At 47.1% G+C, this 22,884-nt stretch overlaps 1 protein-coding gene across 1 annotated transcript; it reads right to left on the reverse strand.

Moving 5' to 3' along the window:
* Positions 1-2,407: 2,407 nt before the first annotated feature.
* Positions 2,408-12,524, reverse strand: RRAS2 (RAS related 2; the record flags this gene model as incomplete). The annotated part of the gene is given in 4 exon segments (XM_073603969.1): positions 2,408-2,526; positions 4,571-4,679; positions 9,921-10,023; positions 12,329-12,524. Coding segments are annotated over 4 exon segments (512 nt in total), but the record flags the coding sequence as incomplete, so codon positions are not given.
* Positions 12,525-22,884: the final 10,360 nt, after the last annotated feature.

Consider the following 22,884-nt stretch of genomic DNA (forward strand, 5'->3'; position numbering starts at 1 on the left):
AACACCAAATTTAACACACCTGCTCCCCATTCACACCTGAGACCTTATAACACTAACGAGTCACATGACACCGGGGAGGAAAATGGCTAATTGGGCCCAATTTGGAGATTTTCACTTAGGGGTGTACTGACTTTTGTTGCCAGCGGTTTAGACATTAATGGCTGTGTGTTGAGTTATTTTGAGGGGACAGCAAATTTACACTGTTATACAAGCTGTACACTCACTACTTTACATTGTAGACAAGTGTCATTTCTTCAGTGTTGTCACATGAAAAGATACAAGAAAAGATTTACAAAAATGTCACTGAGGGGTGTACTTACTTTTGTGAGATATTATATATAATAGTTGTTTTGTTATCGTCATTAATATTATTGAATATTAAAAACAAAATATATAACAATAATATATATTATACAACAATTATATATATATATATATTTGTAAATATTTTTTTCTATCTTTTCATGTGAAACATAGAAGATAAATTATACTAAAATATATATATATATATATATATATATATATATATATATATATATATATATATATATATATATATATATATATATATTAGTATAATTTATCTTCTATTTTTCACATGAAAAGATAGAAAACAATATTTACAAAAATGTGAGGTTACTCACATTGAGAGATACTGTATACATTATATATATATATATATATATATATATATATATATATATATTTTTTTTTTTTTTTTTTTTTTTTTTTATTTAAATAATTAAAAAAATCCTAATAAAATAATAATAATTTGTTGTTTTTGGTATTGAATATTAAGAACAACAAAACAATGTAGAACAATAATAATAGTATCATCTATTATAAGCATTATATATGCTTCACACCGAAAGAAGACTACAGGCACCTGAAGCTGATATGTTGCCTCCTCCGATTCCTTCACCACCCATGTTATAAAACGTACCCAGCGATCGTCCAACCAATTAAAACAGCACGTCAAAAACAGAAAGTACCCCTCCTAACCACCCCTCTCCAATTTCTCATCTTTGCAAAGTGTTTTTTTTTTTTTGTTTTTTTGGGGTGGGGTGGGGTGGGGGGGACAGCTTCCCATTTCTGACAGGATCTTAGTGACCCCAACACTGACAAGAGTTACACTAACTGCCACTAGATGGCGCTGACACTCAGTTAAGTCCTGATCTAGTTCATCTTTTATTTTGTTCAGCCCCCTCCTCTGGATACAATGTATCTTTTCATCCTCACAGAGGAGAAACAGAGGGGGGGGGGGAAATGCAGTACAAATACCCCCCAAATTACCCCTTTTTGTTATAAAGACAGTCCAAGATAATTAATTATTAATTAAATAATAAGATAAATAGATAAATAATAAGTAAGAGGTATGGTGAGTTATTTGAAGTTGTAATTTTTGGGAAAATTAAGAAATGAAAAAATAAATAAAAAATTAAATAAAAAAGTTTTTCTTCACATTTTTTTTTTTTTTTTTTTTACTGTACAGCGTTATCATATAACGGGTGTGGCGGTGATCAGGGACACTGACTAGTGATAGCATGTAAAAAAAAAAAAAAAAAATTATAGTAATAATAATTCTTTTTTTTTTGATTTTTTTTTTTTTTTTTTTAACACACTGTGACCAGAGTAATATGGTGTTACCATAGTAACATTGTACTGCATTGGAGAAGTGATCAGGATTTTTATTTTTTTTTATTTTTACACATTACGATTGCTTATAAAAGTGAATTTAATTGCTATAAGCAAACATTTTACTGAATGAAACAAATTCATTCAGTGTCTTTCGTTGCGATTAGCTGTGATTGGCCAAAGCTAATCACATGGTACAGATGGGCTGTGATTGGCCCTGTCTGTACCATGTGATCACTGTGACCAATCACAGCCAACAACATAATTGTACACATTGGATGTCATAAAAGGAAGCCATACATTGTTTACAACTGTCATGTGACCTGCTGTAATTGGTCACAGCGATCACATGGTACCGGCAGTGGGGCGGTGAACAGATCAGTCATCAGACACAGCCGGGAAACAGAGGAAGAGGCGTGGTCTGGGATGATGTCATAGGGCATCCACCCGGATCGACAAAAGTCCCGCCCAGCCGTCATTTTGCTATAGGCCCAGCTGCAACTTGTTCAATAAAATGTTTCAATCTGTGTCACATCTCCTCCACCCTCTTTGCAGTCACTTCCTGCTCTCCATTGATGCTCTGCATGGCGTTTCCCAGGGCAGGTTTTCCTGCGTGATGTGTGGCACCCCGGGTGACAACACAGGAGCATAATTGGGAAAGACATTGGCTGAGTGTTGTCACCCTATAACAGGAAGTGCCTGAAGCGGAATCTTCATGGCGGGATCACCAGGGATAGGATAAATCGCAGGACGGCAACACTTCACCACCTACCTGACAACCCGCACGAGTTCGTGAAACGCCTGATCCACGTTCATCCTGATCTTGGCCGAGGCTTCCAGATACGGCACCTTCAACTGCCGCGCCAGCTGGTGTCCTTCTTCCTGCGTCACCTGCGGAGACACGGCACCCCCACCAGAGGGCGTATTATTCATTTGTAGACTGGGGGGGGAGGGGGGCTACCTGTAGTCTCTGTGTACTTCTACCTGCTTCTGTTTTGTAGATATCGGAGAAGCCATCTCAGTGTCCAAATGAGTGCCAAGCGGGAATGTCTCTCAATACCACAATGATCATTTCAGTCTCAGGAGTGTGATAAATGAACGCTGCGCTCCCTGCATCCCCCCCTACACAAAGCACTCCTTCCACTAAACAGTACAAGTGCCGGGAATGCCATATACTGCACAGGCTGCCTGCGATTTGAGCTCAAGCTCTGGGAGAGACGATGAACACCTGACAGGTGCAATGGGAGGGGGAGAGCGGGCGGGGAGTGGGGGAGGTGGGCAGGGAGGGGGGGAGGGGAGCTGGCGGGGAGGGGGGGAGGTGGGCAGGGAGGGGGGGAGGGGAGCTGGCGGGGAGGGGGCGGTGAAGGGGGGGTGGATTTTGGAACTACAAACACAACATGACAGCAATTGAATGAACATCTTTTAAAAGGAATCATCAGAAACAAAAGCCGACATCCTTCTCCAATGACAGGTGAACTTTAAAATAGATGAGAGATTAATGGGGGAGATTTACTAAAAGTCCAGAAAGAGGGCAGAATCTGGTTCAGCCGCACATGGCAGCCAATCGGCTTCTAACTTCAGATTCCTCAATGAAGCTTTGACAAATAAAAAAAAAAACCTGGAAGCTGATTGGTTTCTATGCAGAGCTGCATCAGATTTTGCTCTCTCCAGGTTTAGTAAATCCCCCCCACAGTGTGTTTCACGACAGGTTCCCTCTACCAGCTCGCGGACCTCCCGCCGCCGCTGTACGTCGGACGTAGAATACTGGAGGTTATGGCAGCAGATAACCCCGGTATAGTCTTAAACGGTGGACGTTCCTCTTTCTGATAAAAGTAGTCTCAGCGGCGGATTCGCCGCTCAATCACTTTTAAACGGGGGTGGGAGTGCGCCCCCCTCCAGCTGCGCTCCGGTGGTCTCCGCCGCTTACCAGAGCCGTCAGCAGCGGCGGAGCCGATCGGGTCCTCTCCCCCCCGAGACATGGAGCCGAGTGAGGGAAAGGAAAGGCCCCCCGCTCGGCTGCTCCACAGCATTGGATGACGGAAGTGACGTCAAACGTCATGTCTGCCCGCTGATCTTAAAGAGGAACTTAAAAAATAAATAAATAATAATACATTTTTTTTTGTATTTTTTTATTTTTTTTTTAATTGCATTTTAGAGTAAATATGAGATCTGATGTCTTTTTGACCCCCCAGATCTCATATTTAAGGAGGTCCTGTCATGTTTTTTTTCTGTTTACATTCATTGTAATAGGAATAAAAGTGACACAAATTTAAAAAAAAAAAAAAAAAAAAAAAAGTGTAAAAAAAGAAAAAAAAAAAAAAAGAAGAAAAAGTAAAATCAATAAAAAAAAAAAAAATGTAAAAAAAATTGAAAGCTCCTCGTCCCGCCGAGCTCGCGCACAGAAGCAAACGCACGCGCAAGTCGCACCCGCATATAAAAACGGTGTTCAGACCACACATGTGAGGTATCACCGCGATCGTTAGAGCGAGAGTAATAATTCCAGCCCTAGACCTCCTCTGTAACTCAAAACGGGTAACCCATAGAAATTTTTAAACGTCGCCTATGGAGATTTTTTTAAAAGTCAAAGTTTGTCGCCATTCCACGAGCGGGCGCAATTTTGAAGCGTGACATGTTGGGTATCAGTTTACTTTACTGTCGTCTTATTTTTTCATTCAAAAATGTGTATTCTTTCCAAATAAATTGCGCTTGTAAGAACGCTGCGCAAATACGGTGTGACAGAAAGTATTGCAGCGACTGCCATTTTATTCTCTAGAAAAAAAAATATATAAATATTTGGGGGTTCTAAGTCATTTTCTAGTAAAAAAAAAAAAAACATTTTAACTCATAAACACCAAGTTTGAAAAATAGTCCCGGTCCTTAAGTGGTTAAATATAGTGACAAAGTATTCGGTTCTCTGAGGGCCTCGGATGTTTACCTGCCGCTGGTGCTCCAGATCCGCTTTGTTCCCCACCAGGACCATCGGGAACTCATCCCGGTCCTTCACCCGCAGGATTTGCCGCTGGAATTTGTAGATCTCCTCGAAGCTGAACAGGAGAAATGCGTCAGTAAACAAAGCGATAGTATGTGTGTATTGTGTACACGTCGATCAATTCTGGACACTGAATGTACTACACACCGCAAAACACCTTATGGAAGTACACAGGCCATGTCTAATATATCTACCTTCCAACCCCCCCCCCCCCTTTCCTTTGCAGATACAAAGTAACATTGTTTATAAACATTGATCAGACAGGAGATAAAGAGATACAAAGTAACATTGTTTATAAACATTGCTCAGACCAGAGATAGAGAGATACAAAGTAACATTGTTTATAAACATTGATCAGACGGGAGATAGAGAGATACAAAGTAACATTGTTTATAAACATTGATCAGACAGGAGATAGAGAGATACAAAGTAACATTGTTTATAAACATTGATCAGATGGGAGATAGAGAGATACAAAGTAACATTGTTTATAAACATTGATCAGATGGGAGATAGAGAGATACAAAGTAACATTGTTTATAAACATTGATCAGACGGGATATAGAGAGATACAAAGTAACATTGTTTATAAACATTGATCAGACGGGAGATAGAGAGATACAAAGTAACATTGTTTATAAACATTGATCAGACAGGAGATAGAGAGATACAAAGTAACATTGTTTATAAACATTGCTCAGACCAGAGATAGAGAGATACAAAGTAACATTGTTTATAAACATTGCTCAGACCAGAGATAGAGAGATACAAAGTAACATTGTTTATAAACATTGCTCAGACAGGAGATAGAGAGATACAAAGTAACATTGTTTATAAACATTGCTCAGACAGGAGATAGAGAGATACAAAGTAACATTGTTTATAAACATTGCTTAGACGGGAGATAGCCACTTGACCGCCGGAAGATTTACCCCCCTTCATGACCAGGCCATTTTTTGCGAAACAGCACTGCATTATTTTAACTGACAATTGCGTGGTCGTGCGACACTGTACATAAATAAACTTTATATCATTTTTTTTCCACACAAATAGAGCTTTCTTTTGGTGGCATTTGATCACCTCTGCGGTTTATATTTTGTGCGCTAAAAAACAGAAAACTACCGACAATTTTGAAAAAAAAAAAAAAAGAAAAACACATTTTTTTAACTTCCGACTATAAAACAAAATTTCTTCCTCAGTTTAGGCCGATATTTATTCTGCTAAATATTTTTGGTAAAAAAAAAAATCTCAATAAGCATACATTGATTGGCTTGCGAAAAAGTTATCGCGTCTACAAACTATGGGATATATACTGGAATCGGCCCTCACTGACACTTTTGACACTTTGTGAGAACCAGTGACACCAATACAGTGATCAATGCTAAAAATATGCACTGTCACTGTACTAATAACACTGGCAGGAAAGGGGTTAAACATCTAGGGGCGATCAGAGGGTTAACTGTGTGCCTAGCCAGTGTTTATGTGGACTGTGTGCGGCTTTCACTAAGGGAAGTGCTTTACAGGGAATCCATCGCATCCCCGCTGACAGAACAGAGCTCTGCATTGTTTACATGGGCAGAGCTCCGTCCAGTCATACTCCTCCCCAATCAGCGGGTGCCGGCGGACATCCATTGGCCCGGCACCTGCTAATCGACTTGTGCTGTGACTAATCAAATCACAGCCCGTGGCACGCCCCATACCCGAGAAGTGTCCGATCAAGCACCTAGTACATGATCCGGCACAGGAGAGCTATGTTATGCGGTCTGCAAGCGGATAGAAAGATACAAAGTAACATTGTTTATAAACATGGATCAGACAGGAGAAACATTGTTATATCAATCAATGTTTATAAACAATGTTACTTTGTATCTCTCCATCTCCCGTCTGATCAATGTTTATAAACAATGTTACTTTGTATCTCTCCATCTCCTGTCTGATCAATGTTTATAAACAATGTTACTTTGTATCTCTCTATCTCCCGTCTGATCAATGTTTATAAACAATGTTACTTTGTATCTCTCTATCTCCTGTCTGATCAATGTTTATAAACAATGTTACTTTGTATCTCTCTATCTCCCATCTGATCAATGTTTATAAACAATGTTACTTTGTATCTCTCTATCTCCTGTCTGATCAATGTTTATAAACAATGTTACTTTGTATCTCTCTTTATAGACATTGATCAGAGAGGAGATAGAGAGATACAAAGTAACATTGTTTATAAACATTGCTCAGACCAGAGATAGAGAGATACAAAGTAACATTGTTTATAAACATTGCTCAGACCAGAGATAGAGAGATACAAAGTAACATTGTTTATAAACATTGATCAGACGGGAGATAGAGAGATACAAAGTAACATTGTTTATAAACATTGATCAGACAGGAGATGGAGAGATACAAAGTAACATTGTTTATAAACACTGATCAGACAGGTGATAGAGAGATACAAAGTAACATTGTTTATAAACATTGATCAGACAGGAGATAGAGAGATACAAAGTAACATTGTTTATAAAAATCGATTAGACAGGAGATAGAGAGATACAAAGTAACATTGTTTATAAACATTGATCAGACAGGAGATAGAGAGATACAAAGTAACATTGTTTATAAACACTGATCAGACAGGAGATAGAAAGATACAAAGTAACAATGACCAAATTGGAGAGAGTAAAATTGTTACTTTTGTATCTACTCTGTTCCATCTATCAACAGATTAAATGGATGACCTTCTATCCATGTATGATGTCAGTTAAAGGGGAGTTCCACCCACTTTTACAACTCTTCAGCATCCCTCACTAAACTGTGCACTGTAAACAAATTGGATATTTTTTTTCTCAGCACCTCCTGTATATCTGCTGTATTCATTTTTCACTTCCTCCTCCCTGGCCGTGGCCCATCGCATCATTTCCTGTTTGCAATGCCTTCTGGGAAGGGGCGGCAACTTCCTCTGACACTGCCGCTGCTATGGAAACCTGACCTGAAACCTATTACACTGCTTGTGCTGCACTGAGCATGTGCGAGATCTGCAAGGATGAGATCCAGGAAGAAATACAGTCTGGCTTCAGATGCCCACACTTAAGATGGCCACGGCCTGCTGTAAGTTTATAAAATAACAAATTACTGCTATAAACTAACAAAACAGACCTTAGTTTACAGACTCACTTTACTAGAATACATTAAGATTGTGTATTATAGGGGGATTTTTATTTAAAAAGTATCATTTCGTCCGGAACACCACTTTAACCACTTCTGGACCGTCTGTGTGCTATGTATTGCAGCCCCCCCCCCCCCCCCTCCCCCTCACAGTGTAAGTTTGCCTGCCGAAGTCCCATTAGGCTCGATTCACACCTATGCATGTTGCTTTTGAGCGTTTTTGGAGGTTTTTTTTTCATGCTTGGCACGTTTTTGAGCAGCGTTTTTGCCGCGTTTTTGCCGCGATTTGCGTTTTGCATTTTTTTTTTTTTTTTTTTTCATTTTTTTTTACAGTCTTAAAAAAAAATTACAAAAAAAAAAAAAAAAAAAAAACGGCAAAAACGCACCAAAAACGCTGCAAAAACGGTGCACTTGCGTTTTTGATGCTTGTCCATTGAAATCCATTACATGCAAAACGCTGCTTTTTGCATGAAAAAAAGTCCCCGACCCTTTCCAAAAACGCAGAGATACAAAAAAGCATTGATGTGAACATGTTCCATAGGAACCCATGTTAAAAAATTCCCGTGCATTTCTGCAAAATGCAAAATGCATCAAAAAACGCGCTAGTGTGAATGGAGCCTTATAAGTTGCCGATCACCACCATCAGTAGTAAAAAAATAAATAATAATAAATACATTTCCATGTATATCCTGTAGTTTGTAGACGATATAACTCTCACACAAACCATTCAATATACACTTGTTGGGATTTTTTTTTTTTTTTTTAAACAAAGACATGGCGCAGAATTTTGGTCAAAAATGTATAAAGAAATTTTTTTTTTTTTTAATTGGATATGTTTTATAGCAGGAGTTAAAAAAAAAACCATATATTTTTATTTTAGATTGTCATAATTTATCATTCATATCGCAAAAACAAAAAAAAGAGAAAAACCCCCAGAAAGCTCACGACTGCGCAATTACCAGATAATCACTTGCCGCCCGCGGTACGTACCCGGACATCCTCGAGTTGCAGAGGTTATACCGGGAAGGTGGGCGCACCTACAGGCATCACCCCGGGATCATTCTTCTCAGCCCGCCATTCCGTTTCATGCAGAAGTGATCCGAGTGGCTAATTAGCCACTCAATATCTTCTTCAGGTGGCGAAAGGGGTCCCCCCCCCCCCCCCCCCCGCTGTTGCCTCTCCTGGGCTCTCTGGTCCCATCACGATGCGTCCGGCGGTGATGGCGGCCATGTACAGAGATTGGAACCAACGTCGTTCCTCTCTCTCTGTAACCCCGGAAAACGTGAGCGACGAGAAGTTTGTCACTTCCGGTTCCCCCCCCTTTGTTTACCTGGCCACCAGGAGAGCAGCCAATCAGATCGATCTGTGTGTGATTGGCTGCATCCGGGGCCAGGGGAGAGATTTGGGGTCTAACAGACCCCCAAATATCTCCAGAAAGAGGACCTGTCACGTCCAAGACACTCACAAGGGATGAGTTGTTCCTCCCTTGTGATAGCAAGTTAGTACAAAAAAATAGGCCATTTTATTCTACAGGGTCTCCGCTGAAAAAAAAAAAAAAAAATTACATATATATAAAGTAGCGCAGTGCTAAATAGCAAATAATGGCCTGGAAATGCTTTGTTTGTCCCCAAATAAACAATTTCATCGCATTTCATCGTTATCTCAAGTGATGAAAAGGTTACCACTGAATAAACAGGCTCATAGTGGAAGTAGATTGTTCTGGTGTATGGTATATGGGGGGGGGGGGGGTACAGTGGGGGGAGGGGCCCACAGACGGATCAATATTTTTCATTCAATCAAAATAAAAAGAAAAAGAAAAACTGACCCAATTCCCCCATCCATACAAATCGATGTGGATAGAGGAATCCTCCCCGACAGATCTGCTTACACAGCCCACACTGTCTGCACAGATCGGTTTAGAACCTTTCTAGAAAAAAAAAAAAAAAAAAAGCCAGATGTTCACAGAGTTCAGTACCTCAAGTTTTCGTTTTTACACACAAGTGAAGGAGTTCCGTTTAAACGTTTCAATTAGAGAGCGAGTTCTGAAAGCAGTCAGTCTCAGCTGTGCTCTCTGTTTAGCTCACCCGCGGTGCTCTGTGAATCCGGTGTTATCCATCTGCCCTTTGTTGTGACTTACCTCCCTCTGTCCGTCACTGCGAACACCAATAGGAACCCCTCGCCGGTCCTCATGTACTGCTCCCGCATCGCCCCGAACTCCTCCTGTCCCGCCGTGTCCAGAACTGCAGGAGATCCAAAAACAAGAAGATTTCAGAGACCAACTTATATACCAAATACTCATCGCTCCCTATACTCATTATACGATCGATGATCCCATCGCTCCCTATACTCATTATACGATCGATGATCCCATCGCTCCCTATACTCATTATAAGATCGATGATCCCATCGCTCCCTATACTCATTATAAGATCGATGATCCCATCGCTCCCTATACTCATTATAAGATCGATGATCCCATCACTCCCTATACTCATTATAAGATCGATGATCCCATCACTCCCTATACTCATTATACAGCCCATCGCTCCCTATACTCATTATAAGATCGATGATCCCATCACTCCCTATACTCATTGTACAGCCTATGATCCCATCGCTCCCTATACTCATTGTACAGTCTATGATCCCATCGCTCCCTATACTCATTGTACAGTCTATGATCCCATCGCTCCCTATACTCATTGTACATCGTCTATGATCCCATCGCTCCCTATACTCATTGTACAGTCTATGATCCCATCGCTCCCTATACTCATTGTACAGTCTATGATCCCATCGCTCCCTATACTCATTGTACAGCCTATGATCCCATCCCTCCCTATACTCATTGTACAGCCTATGATCCCATCACTCCCTATACTCATTGTACGGTCTATGATCCTATGATCCCATCGCTCCCTATACTCATTGTACAGCCTACGATCCCATCACTCCCTATACTCATTGTACAGTCTATGATCCCATCGCTCCCTATACTCATTGTACAGTCTATGATCCCATCGCTCCCTATACTCATTGTACAGTCTATGATCCCATCGCTCCCTATACTCATTGTACAGTCTATGATCCCATCGCTCCCTATACTCATTGTACAGTCTATGATCCCATCGCTCTCTATACTCATTGTACAGCCTATGATCCCATCCCTCCCTATACTCATTGTACAGCCTATGATCCCATCACTCCCTATACTCATTGTACGGTCTATGATCCTATGATCCCATCGCTCCCTATACTCATTGTACAGCCTACGATCCCATCACTCCCTATACTCATTGTACAGCCTGTGATCCCATCGCTCCCTATACTCATTGTACAGTCTATGATCCCATCGCTCCCTATACTCATTGTACAGTCTATGATCCCATCACTCCCTATACTCATTGTACAGCCTAGGATCCCATCGCTCCCTATACTCATTGTACAGTCTATGATCCCATCGCTCCCTATACTCATTGTACAGCCTATGATCCCATCCCTCCCTATACTCATTGTACAGCCTATGATCCCATCACTCCCTATACTCATTGTACGGTCTATGATCCTATGATCCCATCGCTCCCTATACTCATTGTACAGCCTACGATCCCATCACTCCCTATACTCATTGTACAGCCTGTGATCCCATCGCTCCCTATACTCATTGTACAGTCTATGATCCCATCGCTCCCTATACTCATTGTACAGTCTATGATCCCATCACTCCCTATACTCATTGTACAGCCTAGGATCCCATCGCTCCCTATACTCATTGTACAGTCTATGATCCCATCGCTCCCTATACTCATTGTACAGCCTATGATCCCATCCCTCCCTATACTCATTGTACAGCCTATGATCCCATCACTCCCTATACTCATTGTACGGTCTATGATCCTATGATCCCATCGCTCCCTATACTCATTGTACAGTCTATGATCCCATCGCTCCCTATACTCATTGTACAGCCTATGATCCCATCACTCCCTATACTCATTGTACAGTCTATGATCCTATCGCTCCCTATACTCATTGTACAGCCTATGATCCCATCACTCCCTATACTCATTGTACAGTCTATGATCCCATCACTCCCTATACTCATTGTACAGTCTATGATCCCATCACTCCCTATACTCATTGTACAGCCTATGATCCTATGATCCCATCACTCCCTATACTCATTGTACGGTCTATGATCCCATCACTCCCTATACTCATTGTACAGTCTATGATCCCATCACTCCCTATACTCATTGTACAGTCTATGATCCCATCGCTCCCTATACTCATTGTACAGCCTATGATCCCATCACTCCCTATACTCATTGTACAGTCTATGATCCCATCACTCCCTATACTCATTGTACAGTCTATGATCCCATCACTCCCTATACTCATTGTACAGCCTATGATCCCATCACTCCCTATACTCATTGTACAGTCTATGATCCCATCACTCCCTATACTCATTGTACAGTCTATGATCCCATCGCTCCCTATACTCATTGTACGGTCTATGATCCCATCACTCCCTATACTCACTGTCCAGGCGTGCGGCGCGCTCATCGATGACGCATTGCTTGGTGTAGGAATCTTCGATGGTCGGGTCATAATCCGTCACAAAGTACGACTGAAAGAGAAAAGAAATGGACAGGAAATTATCTCTGACAACCGACTGTACAATCGGTCCCAGGAAACCCAGCAATATTCCATTGGATGACATCACAGGGGGAAGCTGACATCACATCTATGGAGAGTCTCTCCTTCCTTGTCCCTCCGCCCAGAGGCGGGATCTCAGCTATAGACGGAGTATGATGGGTGGAGTCACAGGTGAGATCTCCACTCCGCCCAGCATGGGGCCACCCAACTCCTCCCACTGCATTCTCCTAGTTAGGTAACCCAGCAGGGATGGTGAGAACCCCTCATACTGGGTGCAGCAGGGATGGTGAGAACCCCTCATACTGGGTGCAGCAGGGATGGGGAGAACCCCTCATACTGGGTGCAGCAGGGATGGTGAGTACCCCTCATACTGGGTGCAGCAGGGATGGTGAGAACCCCTCATACTGGGTGCAGCAGGGATGGTGAGAACCCCTCATACTGGGTGCAGAAGGGATGGTGAGAACCCCTCATACTGGGTGCAGCAGGGATGGTGAGAACCCCTCATACTGGGTGCAGAAGGGATGGTGAGAACCCCTCATACTGGGTGCAGAAGGGATGGTGGGAACCCCTCATACTGGGTGCAGCAGGGATGGTGGGAACCCCTCATACTGGGTGCAGCAGGGATGGTGGGAACCCCTCATACTGGGTGCAGAAGGGATGGTGAGAACCCCTCATACTGGGTGCAGAAGGGATGGTGAGAACCCCTCATACTGGGTGCAGAAGGGATGGTGAGAACCCCTCATACTGGGTGCAGCAGGGATGGTGAGAACCCCTCATACTGGGTGCAGCAGGGATGGTGAGTACCCCTCATACTGGGTGCAGCAGGGATGGTGAGTACCCCTCATACTGGGTGCAGCAGGGATGGTGAGAACCCCTCATACTGGGTGCAGCAGGGATGGTGAGTACCCCTCATACTGGGTGCAGCAGGGATGGTGAGTACCCCTCATACTGGGTGCAGAAGGGATGGTGAGAACCCCTCATACTGGGTGCAGAAGGGATGGTGAGAACCCCTCATACTGGGTGCAGCAGGGATGGTGAGAACCCCTCATACTGGGTGCAGAAGGGATGGTGAGAACCCCTCATACTGGGTGCAGAAGGGATGGTGGGAACCCCTCATACTGGGTGCAGCAGGGATGGTGGGAACCCCTCATACTGGGTGCAGCAGGGATGGTGGGAACCCCTCATACTGGGTGCAGAAGGGATGGTGAGAACCCCTCATACTGGGTGCAGAAGGGATGGTGAGAACCCCTCATACTGGGTGCAGAAGGGATGGTGAGAACCCCTCATACTGGGTGCAGCAGGGATGGTGAGAACCCCTCATACTGGGTGCAGCAGGGATGGTGGGAACCCCTCATACTGGGTGCAGAAGGGATGGTGAGAACCCCTCATACTGGGTGCAGCAGGGATGGTGGGAACCCCTCATACTGGGTGCAGCAGGGATGGGGAGAACCCCTCATACTGGGTGCAGCAGGGATGGTGGGAACCCCTCATACTGGGTGCAGCAGGGATGGTGGGAACCCCTCATACTGGTGCAGAAGGGATGGTGAGAACCCCTCATACTGGGTGCAGAAGGGATGGTGAGAACCCCTCATACTGGGTGCAGCAGGGGGATGGGGGAGAACCCCTCATACTGGGTGCAGAAGGGATGGTGAGAACCCCTCATACTGGGTGCAGAAGGGATGGTGAGAACCCCTCATACTGGGTGCAGCAGGGATGGGGAGAACCCCTCATACTGGGTGCAGCAGGGATGGTGAGTACCCCTCATACTGGGTGCAGCAGGGATGGTGAGAACCCCTCATACTGGGTGCAGAAGGGATGGTGAGAACCCCTCATACTGGGTGCAGAAGGGATGGTGAGAACCCCTCATACTGGGTGCAGCAGGGATGGGGAGAACCCCTCATACTGGGTGCAGCAGGGATGGTGAGTACCCCTCATACTGGGTGCAGCAGGGATGGTGGGAACCCCTCATACTGGGTGCAGAAGGGATGGTGAGAACCCCTCATACTGGGTGCAGAAGGGATGGGGAGAACCCCTCATACTGGGTGCAGCAGGGATGGGGAGAACCCCTCATACTGGGTGCAGCAGGGATGGTGAGTACCCCTCATACTGGGTGCAGCAGGGATGGTGGGAACCCCTCATACTGGGTTCAGAAGGGATGGTGAGAACCCCTCATACTGGGTGCAGCAGGGATGGTGAGTACCCCTCATACTGGGTTCAGAAGGGATGGTGAGTACCCCTCATACTGGGTGCAGCAGGGATGGTGGGAACCCCTCATACTGGGTTCAGAAGGGATGGTGAGTACCCCTCATACTGGGTTCAGAAGGGATGGTGAGAACCCCTCATACTGGGTTCAGAAGGGATGGTGAGAACCCCTCATACTGGGTGCAGCAGGGATGGTGAGAACCCCTCATACTGGGTTCAGAAGGGATGGTGAGAACCCCTCATACTGGGTGCAGCAGGGATGGTGAGAACCCCTCATACTGGGTTCAGAAGGGATGGTGAGAACCCCTCATACTGGGTGCAGCAGGGATGGTGAGAACCCCTCATACTGGGTTCAGAAGGGATGGTGAGAACCCCTCATACTGGGTTCAGAAGGGATGGTGTGAGTCCCTTGCATTGGGCACAGTGAAGATATTGGGGGGCCCCTGGCACTGAGCTCAGCAGGGATGGTGTGAGTCCCTTGCATTGGGCACAGTGAAGATATTGGGGGGCCCCTGGCACTGAACTCAGCAGGGATGTTGTGAGCCCCTTGAACTGGGCACAGGATTAGGGGGAATCCCTTACAATGGGTGTGGCAGGGATTATAGGGGGTCCCTGGCACTGGGAATGGTGGGAATCCCTTGTACTGGGTGCAGCCGATCATCGAAGGTCTGCTGTGTGCCTATAGAGGGATTGATTTTCAGTTCACCAAGAAAAGACAACGGACGCACACAGTACCCATCAGTGCAGATGTACTATCCCCCCCCCAAATACAATATTTCTATCTGTAGGTCTTTGCTTTTCAGAAAGGCGGCTTCTTTCTTTACACCGCTGCATGGAAACAAAAAGTATCATCATTTACAAAATGATACAATATAACATGATAGACAATGAGGATTTTATGGATACAAAATAACTGAAAAAACATAAATACTCCCCCTCCCCCGCACACTGCAAACCTGTCATCCCGTCCAAACTATCACCCAGATATTTCCATGGTAATGAAGGGGTTAACAAGCCTAAGTCTCAGGACCAGTCAGCTGCAATGCCGGGATTCAGCCAGCAGGTGTCACCCGTAACTAGCAGCATTTCTCCTGCAGGGCAGGCTGTACAGTCCAGAGGTGCACCAACAGCGCCACCTTCAGGCAGCGATGAGCAGCGCCGCGTTCACAATGTGCGAGCGGCACTGTTTTTTTTTTTTTAATGTCTATATAAATGATTGGAGAGATTTCTGTTAGAATTTTAGATAGTACACAGATCTGGAAGTATAAGATGCAAATTGGGGGGGAGGGGGGGGGGGGGGCGGAAATAAACAATAAACTAGGAGTTCTGCAAAAAAAAAAAAGTTTTGGCTGAAGTTCATTTGATTTATATTTTTCCTTCCCCTGGCTCACCCCTCCCCCCCCCCCCCCCCCCCATCAACACACTAAAAAAAATTAAAAAAATCTTTTCATTACATCCACTTTTTAAACTTATTTTACAGACAGTGATGTCATCACTGGGTCTCTGTGCTTCTCTATGCAATGCTGGTGTCTTTCCGAAAAATTTCCCCTCGGCTGATAAAGACCCCCCCTGTATTGCGCATGCGCAGTACAAACGGCTACGGAGCCGCCGAAAATTGCCAAAGAAGAACAGCTGATCGTCAGCTCTATACGGCGCCTGCGCGCTACATTCTGTCCTAAGTCTATGTTAAAGCCCCACCATCCAAGTGGACATAGAGTTAGAATATTAAAATGCCAAGCGCAGCGAGGTCGTGCCCGAAGCGTGGCGAGCGTAGCGAGGTCGTGCCCGAAGCGTGGCGAGCGTAGCGAGGTCGTGCCCGAAGCGTGGCGAGCGTAGCGAGGGTCGTGCCCGAAGCGTGGCGAGCGTAGCGAGGTCGTGCCCGAAGCGTGGCGAGCGTAACGAGGTCGTGCCCGAAGCGTGGCGAGCGCAGCGAGGCTGTGCCCGAAGCGTGGCGAGCCTAGCGAGGTCGTGCCCGAAGCGTGGCGAGCGTAGCGAGGTCGTGCCCAAAGCGTGGCGAGCGTAGCGAGGTCGTGCCCGAAGCGTGGCGAGCGTAGCGAGGTCGTGCCCAAAGCGTGGCGAGCGTAGCGAGGTCGTGCCCGAAGCGTGGCGAGCGTAGCGAGGTCGTGCCCGAAGCGTGGCGAGCGTAGCGAGGCCGTGCCCGAAGCGTGGCGAGCGTAGCGAGGTCGTGCCCGAAGCGTGGCGAGCGTAGCGAGGCCATTCCTGAAGCGTGGCGAGCGTAGCGAGGTCGTGCCCGAAGCGTGGTGAGCGTAGCGAGGTCGTGCCCGAAGCGTGGCGAGCGTAGCGAGGTCGTGCCCGAAGCGTGGCGAGCGTAGCGAGGCCGTTCCTGAAGCGTGGGGAGCCTAGCGAGGTCGTGCCCGAAGCGCGGCGAACGCAGCGAGGCCATGCCCGAAGCGTGGGGAGCCTAGCGAGGTCGTGCCCGAAGCGTGGCGAGCCTAGCGAGGTCGTGCCCGAAGCGTGGCGAGCCTAGCGAGGTCGTGCCCGAAGCGTGGCGAGCCTAGCGAGGTCGTGCCCGAAGCGTGGCGAGCGTAGCGAGGTCGTGCCCGAAGCGTGGCGAGCGTAGCGAGGTCGTGCCCGAAGCGTGGCGAGCGTAGCGAGGTCGTGCCCGAAGCGTGGCGAGCGTAGCGAGGTCGTGCCCGAAGCGTGGCGAGCGTAGCGAGGTCGTGCCCGAAGCGTGGCGAGCGTAGAGAACACCGGCAGATCATGGATTTTGGGAGGAACAGGCCCCTCCCCCTTATCAACTTGCTATTTAAATGAAACCTGTTTTCATTACACACCTTATTTTAGAGGCATTGATTGGTCCCTGCCTCCTCCCCCCCCCCAAATCAACATTAAATATATCTTTCTGATTTTATTACATTATTTAGGACCCAGTGACATCATCACCGGGTCTCTGGGCTTCTCTATATAATGCAGGCAGATCATGGCTGGTGGGAGGTGCTGACAGAGGGCTGTACATAGCTTCCTAAAGATAAAACTGAGGGGGGGGGTAGGGGGATATAAGACTTGAGGGGGGGAGAGGATATAAGACTGAGGGGAGGAAGATGATATAAGACTGAGGGGGGGGGGAGATATAAGACTGGGGGGGGGGGGGGAAGATATAAGACTGAGGGGGGGGGGAGATATAAGACTGAGGGGGGGGGAGATATAAGACTGAGGGGGGGGGAGATATAAGACTGAGGGGGGGGGAAGATATAAGACTGAGGGGGGGGGAAGATATAAGACTGAGGGGGGGGGAAGATATAAGACTGAGGGGGGGGGAATATAGGACTGAGGGGGGGGATATAAGACTGGAGGGGGGGTCATCATAGGAAACCCTTTAAAGTGAGCCCAAGGCTTTGATGAGCAGCTGAGGCAGCCAAGAGTAGTAATGAGATCCGGGGGGGGGGGGGGGGGGGATGTCTGGACCCCCCCCCCCCCATCTCGTCTCCTGGACCCCCGCCATGGGGACGGCTTGGCGGTGGAATCTTTGGCTCGGCACACCTGGAACCAAATCTCTCCCCGCAGCCATGAAGAGACCGTCTGTGTTCAGCCGGATTAGGAGACAATCTCGTGTCTATGGGGAGCGCCGTCCACTCCTGGGATTTGGGGGGGGGGGGGGGCAGCGATTCCAGGGGGTGTAAAAACAGGTTTGAAAATGATTACAAATGGAACAATGTAAATATGGAACAGCAATACATCAAGAGATTTAAAAATGTGTGTAATTGTAAATAGTTACATTATTTTCAGGTAATTAGCAAATTAATAACTTTGTGTTCAGTGCAGAGTCTCTGCAGTTCCCCATCAATGTGGTAAGTGGGGGGAGGGGGGAACAGGTTCGATTTAATTTAGGCTCCTGCGCCACGGACTATGGCGGCTCCAAGTATTTTGGGAAAGAGATTAAGATTCCAGAATCTAATTAAAGACTCATTGAGTTATCATATTCTGGGGGGATCAGAGACCCTCACAGTGCAGAACGACAGCTGGGCCCCACCGGGCGATGGAGACACCATCTGAGCAAAGGAGAGGAGGACAGAAGAAGGGACGGAGACCAACCACAGGAGGACAGAAGAAGGGACAGAGTCCAACCACAGGAGGACAGAAGAAGGGACAGAGTCCAACCACAGGAGGACAGAAGAAGGGACAGAGTCCAACCACAGGAGGACAGAAGAAGGGACAGAGTCCAACCACAGGAGGACAGAAGAAGGGACAGAGTCCAACCACAGGAGGACAGAAGAAGGGACAGAGTCCAACCACAGGAGGACAGAAGAAGGGACAGAGTCCAACCACAGGAGGACAGAAGAAGGAACAGAGTCCAACCACAGGAGGACAGAAGAAGGGACAGAGTCCAACCACAGGAGGACAGAAGAAGGGACAGAGTCCAACCACAGGAGGACAGAAGAAGGGACAGAGTCCAACCACAGGAGGACAGAAGAAGGGACAGAGTCCAACCACAGGAGGACAGAAGAAGGAACAGAGTCCAACCACAAGAGGACAGAAGAAGGGAGAGTCCAACCACAGGAGGACAGAAGAAGGGACAGAGTCCAACCACAGGAGGACAGAAGAAGGAACAGAGTCCAACCACAAGAGGACAGAAGAAGGGACGGAGTCCAACCACAGGAGGACAGAAGAAGGGACGGAGTCCAACCACAGGAGGACAGAAGAAGGGACGGAGTCCAACCACAGGAGGACAGAAGAAGGGACGGAGTCCAACCACAGGAGGACAGAAGAAGGGACAGAGTCCAACCACAGGAGGACAGAAGAAGGGACAGAGTCCAACCACAGGAGGACAGAAGAAGGGACGGAGTCCAACCACAGGTGGACAGAAGAAGGGACGGAGTCCAACCACAGGAGGACAGAAGAAGGGACGGAGTCCAACCACAGGAGGACAGAAGAAGGGACGGAGTCCAACCACAGGAGGACAGAAGAAGGGACAGAGTCCAACCACAGGAGGACAGAAGAAGGGACGGAGTCCAACCACAGGAGGACAGAAGAAGGGACGGAGTCCAACCACAGGAGGACAGAAGAAGGGACAGAGTCCAACCACAGGAGGACAGAAGAAGGGACAGAGTCCAACCACAGGTGGACAGAAGAAGGGACAGAGTCCAACCACAAGAGGATAGGAGTAGGACAGGGGTTGGGGGAAAGAGACAGTCCAACCACAGGAGGACAGAGACAACTCAACCACAGGAGAAAAGGGCAGGGGGACAGAGTCAGTCCAAGCACAGGAGGACAAGACAGGGGACAGAGACATCCACAGGAGAAAAAGGGCAGAGGGACAGAGATAGTCCAACCACAGGAGGACAGGACAGGGAACGGGGGACAGAGACAACCCAACCACAGGAGGACAGGACAGGGAGCAGAGACAGTCCAACCACAGAAGGACAAGACAGAAGACAGAGACAACCACAGGAGGAAAGAGCAGGGGGACAGAGATAGTCCAATAACAGGAGGACAGGACAGGGGACGGGGGACAGAGATACTCCAAGCACAGGAGGACAGGACAGGGGACGGGGGACAGAGATAGTCCAAGCACAGGAGGACAGGACAGGGGACGGGGGACAGAGATACTCCAAGCACAGGAGGACAGGACAGGGGACGGGGGACAGAGATAGTCCAATAACAGGAGGACAGGACAGGGGACGGGGGACAGAGATAACCACAGGATCTTTCTGAACAGCTTTAGGAAAAGACAAAAAAAAAACTTTTAGAAAATAAATTATTTCCTCTATAAAAGGAAAACAAATAGATCTTTACACAGAGGGCGTGAACTGTGGAAGCGCTGAGCAGTGAGCAGCCAATGACAATCATCTATCGATCAACTACGTGTTCAGCTTGCAGCAAGTTGATTGGGGGGATATAAATGCAGAATGCGGGTATTTATACTGGCTGACATTTAGTGAGTGCGGAGCAGAGAGCGGTTTCCTCTGCGCTCACACTATGTGGGGGGAGGGGTGGGGGCTCAGTCATAGTACGCTCACCGGGGGCTTTCCAGGGCGTTTTTTCCCTCCTCATTCACATTTGGCGGCGGAGTATTTTTTTACTCATCCTTATTTACATACTAGAAACTATTTCTGTCAGGACGAGATTGAGGCGCGGGGGCGGAGGGCTGTCACAACACCCCCCCCCCCCCGTTCCCCCTGGGGGACTCCGCTGAACTGACAGATACTGGACGGCCGAAGAGGAAGAAAGAGCTGCACTAAAAACTACCCGGGAAATCCCTCCACCCAAAAAAAAAAAAGTTGGCGTGACCGATTACCGACCGACAGCAGAGTTCCAGCAAACGCGTGCCGTACTCTACTATATAGAGGGGTGAAACCCCCCCTCCCCCCCAACCACCGCCCCCGCCCCCCGTGACCAGCCAGCGTACAAGGGCACCGAGCAATGAAGAGAGAATGTATACAATGTTATCAAATGTCTACGGCTTATACTTTATTTTCACACAAATACAGATTTCTTTTGGTGGTATTTAATCACCACGGGGGGGGGTAGTTGATTTTTTTTTTTTTTTTTTTGTAATATATATGAAAAAAAAGACAGAAATTGAAAAAACCCATTTTTTTACATTCTGCTATAAAACATCCAATAAAATAAATAAATAAATAAATCGAATTCCTTCATCAATTTAGGCCAAAATTTATTCTGCTACATATTTTTTATTAAAAATAAAAATTCCAACAAGTGTATATTGGTTTGTGTGAAAGTTATAGCGACTACAAACTATGGTATATACTGGATTTAAAAAAAAAAAAAAAAAATTATATATACACACTAGTAATGGCGGCGATCAACGACTTACAACAGGGCTGCAATATTGTGGCGGTCAATCTGACACCAATTGACACTGGGGAGAACTGACTAACTGCCATTGACATCACCAGTGACACCAATACAGCGATCAGTGATAATACTATACACTGTACTAATGACACCGGCTGGGAAGGGGATAACACCTAAGGGGCAATCAAGGGGTTAAACGTGTGCCTAGCAATGTGTAATATGTATGCTGTGTGCTGATTTTACTAATAGATCTCTTCGTTTCTCATGCGGAGCAGAGAGATTGCTCCTTCTGTAAAAAGTTCTGTGTTGTTTACCAACACAGGGCTCTAGGCTGTGATTGGACACAGCCGATCAGCAGGTCCCGGCCAAGATCTGCTGACAGACTCCCGCTGTGTACAATCACAGTGCTGGCGGTGGGTGTGCACAGAGCCACCATCGGGGGGGGACAGCCCACACGCCTGTAGGGGGCCCAGGCAGGTCTCGCTACTCTGGGCACCTTCCCCACATATCCTCTGAGGTCAGGCGCCACAATGAACCTCACCATTATTGTGACAGGCAGGCAGGACAGGTGCCAGCTGCTTATCACAACAACACACCTAAGAGCCGATGGAGCCTAGGCTCCTCCTCCACTCTGACCAGGGACGGACTGACCATTTGACCAGTCAGGTACTGCCAGAGGGCCCGGGGTCAGTGCGGGGGGCCCGGGGGACATGGGGTAGGGGAGATGGGACTGGAGGAGGACATGGGATGGACGAGATGGGACTGGAGGAGGAGGAGGACATGGGACTGCACGTGGAGGACGTAGGATGGAGGAGATGGGACTGGAGGAGGACATGGGTTGGAGAAGGAGGACTGGGATGGAGGAGATGGGACTGGAGGAGGAGGACATGGGTTGGAGAAGGAGGACTGGGATGGAGGAGATGGGACTGGAGGAGGAGGACATGGGATGGAGGAGGACTGGGATGGAGGAGATGGGACTGGACGTGGAGGACTAGGATGGGAGGAGATGGGACTGGAGGAGGACATGGGATGGAGAAGGAGGACTGGGATAGAGGAGATGGGTCTTGAGGAGGACATGGGATGGAGGAGATGGGACTGCACATGGAGGACTAGGATGGAGGAGACGGGACTGCACGTGGAGGACGTAGGATGGAGGAGATGGGACTGGAGGAGGACATGGGATGGAGGAGGAGGACTGGGATGGAGGAGATGGGACATGTAATAGAGGAGATGGGACTGGAGGAGGAGGAGGACATGGGATAGAGGAGATGGGACTGGAGGAGGAGGAGGACATGGGATAGAGGAGATGGGACTGGAGGAGGAGGAGGACATGGGATAGAGGAGATGGGACTGGAGGAGGAGGAGGACATGGGATAGAGGAGATGGGACTGGAGGAGGAGGAGGACATGGGATAGAGGAGATGGGACTGGAGGAGGAGGAGGACATGGGATAGAGGAGAT

This window comes from Aquarana catesbeiana, linkage group LG11 (assembly GCF_042186555.1).
Source record: "Aquarana catesbeiana isolate 2022-GZ linkage group LG11, ASM4218655v1, whole genome shotgun sequence".
NCBI lineage: Eukaryota > Metazoa > Chordata > Amphibia > Anura > Ranidae > Aquarana > Aquarana catesbeiana.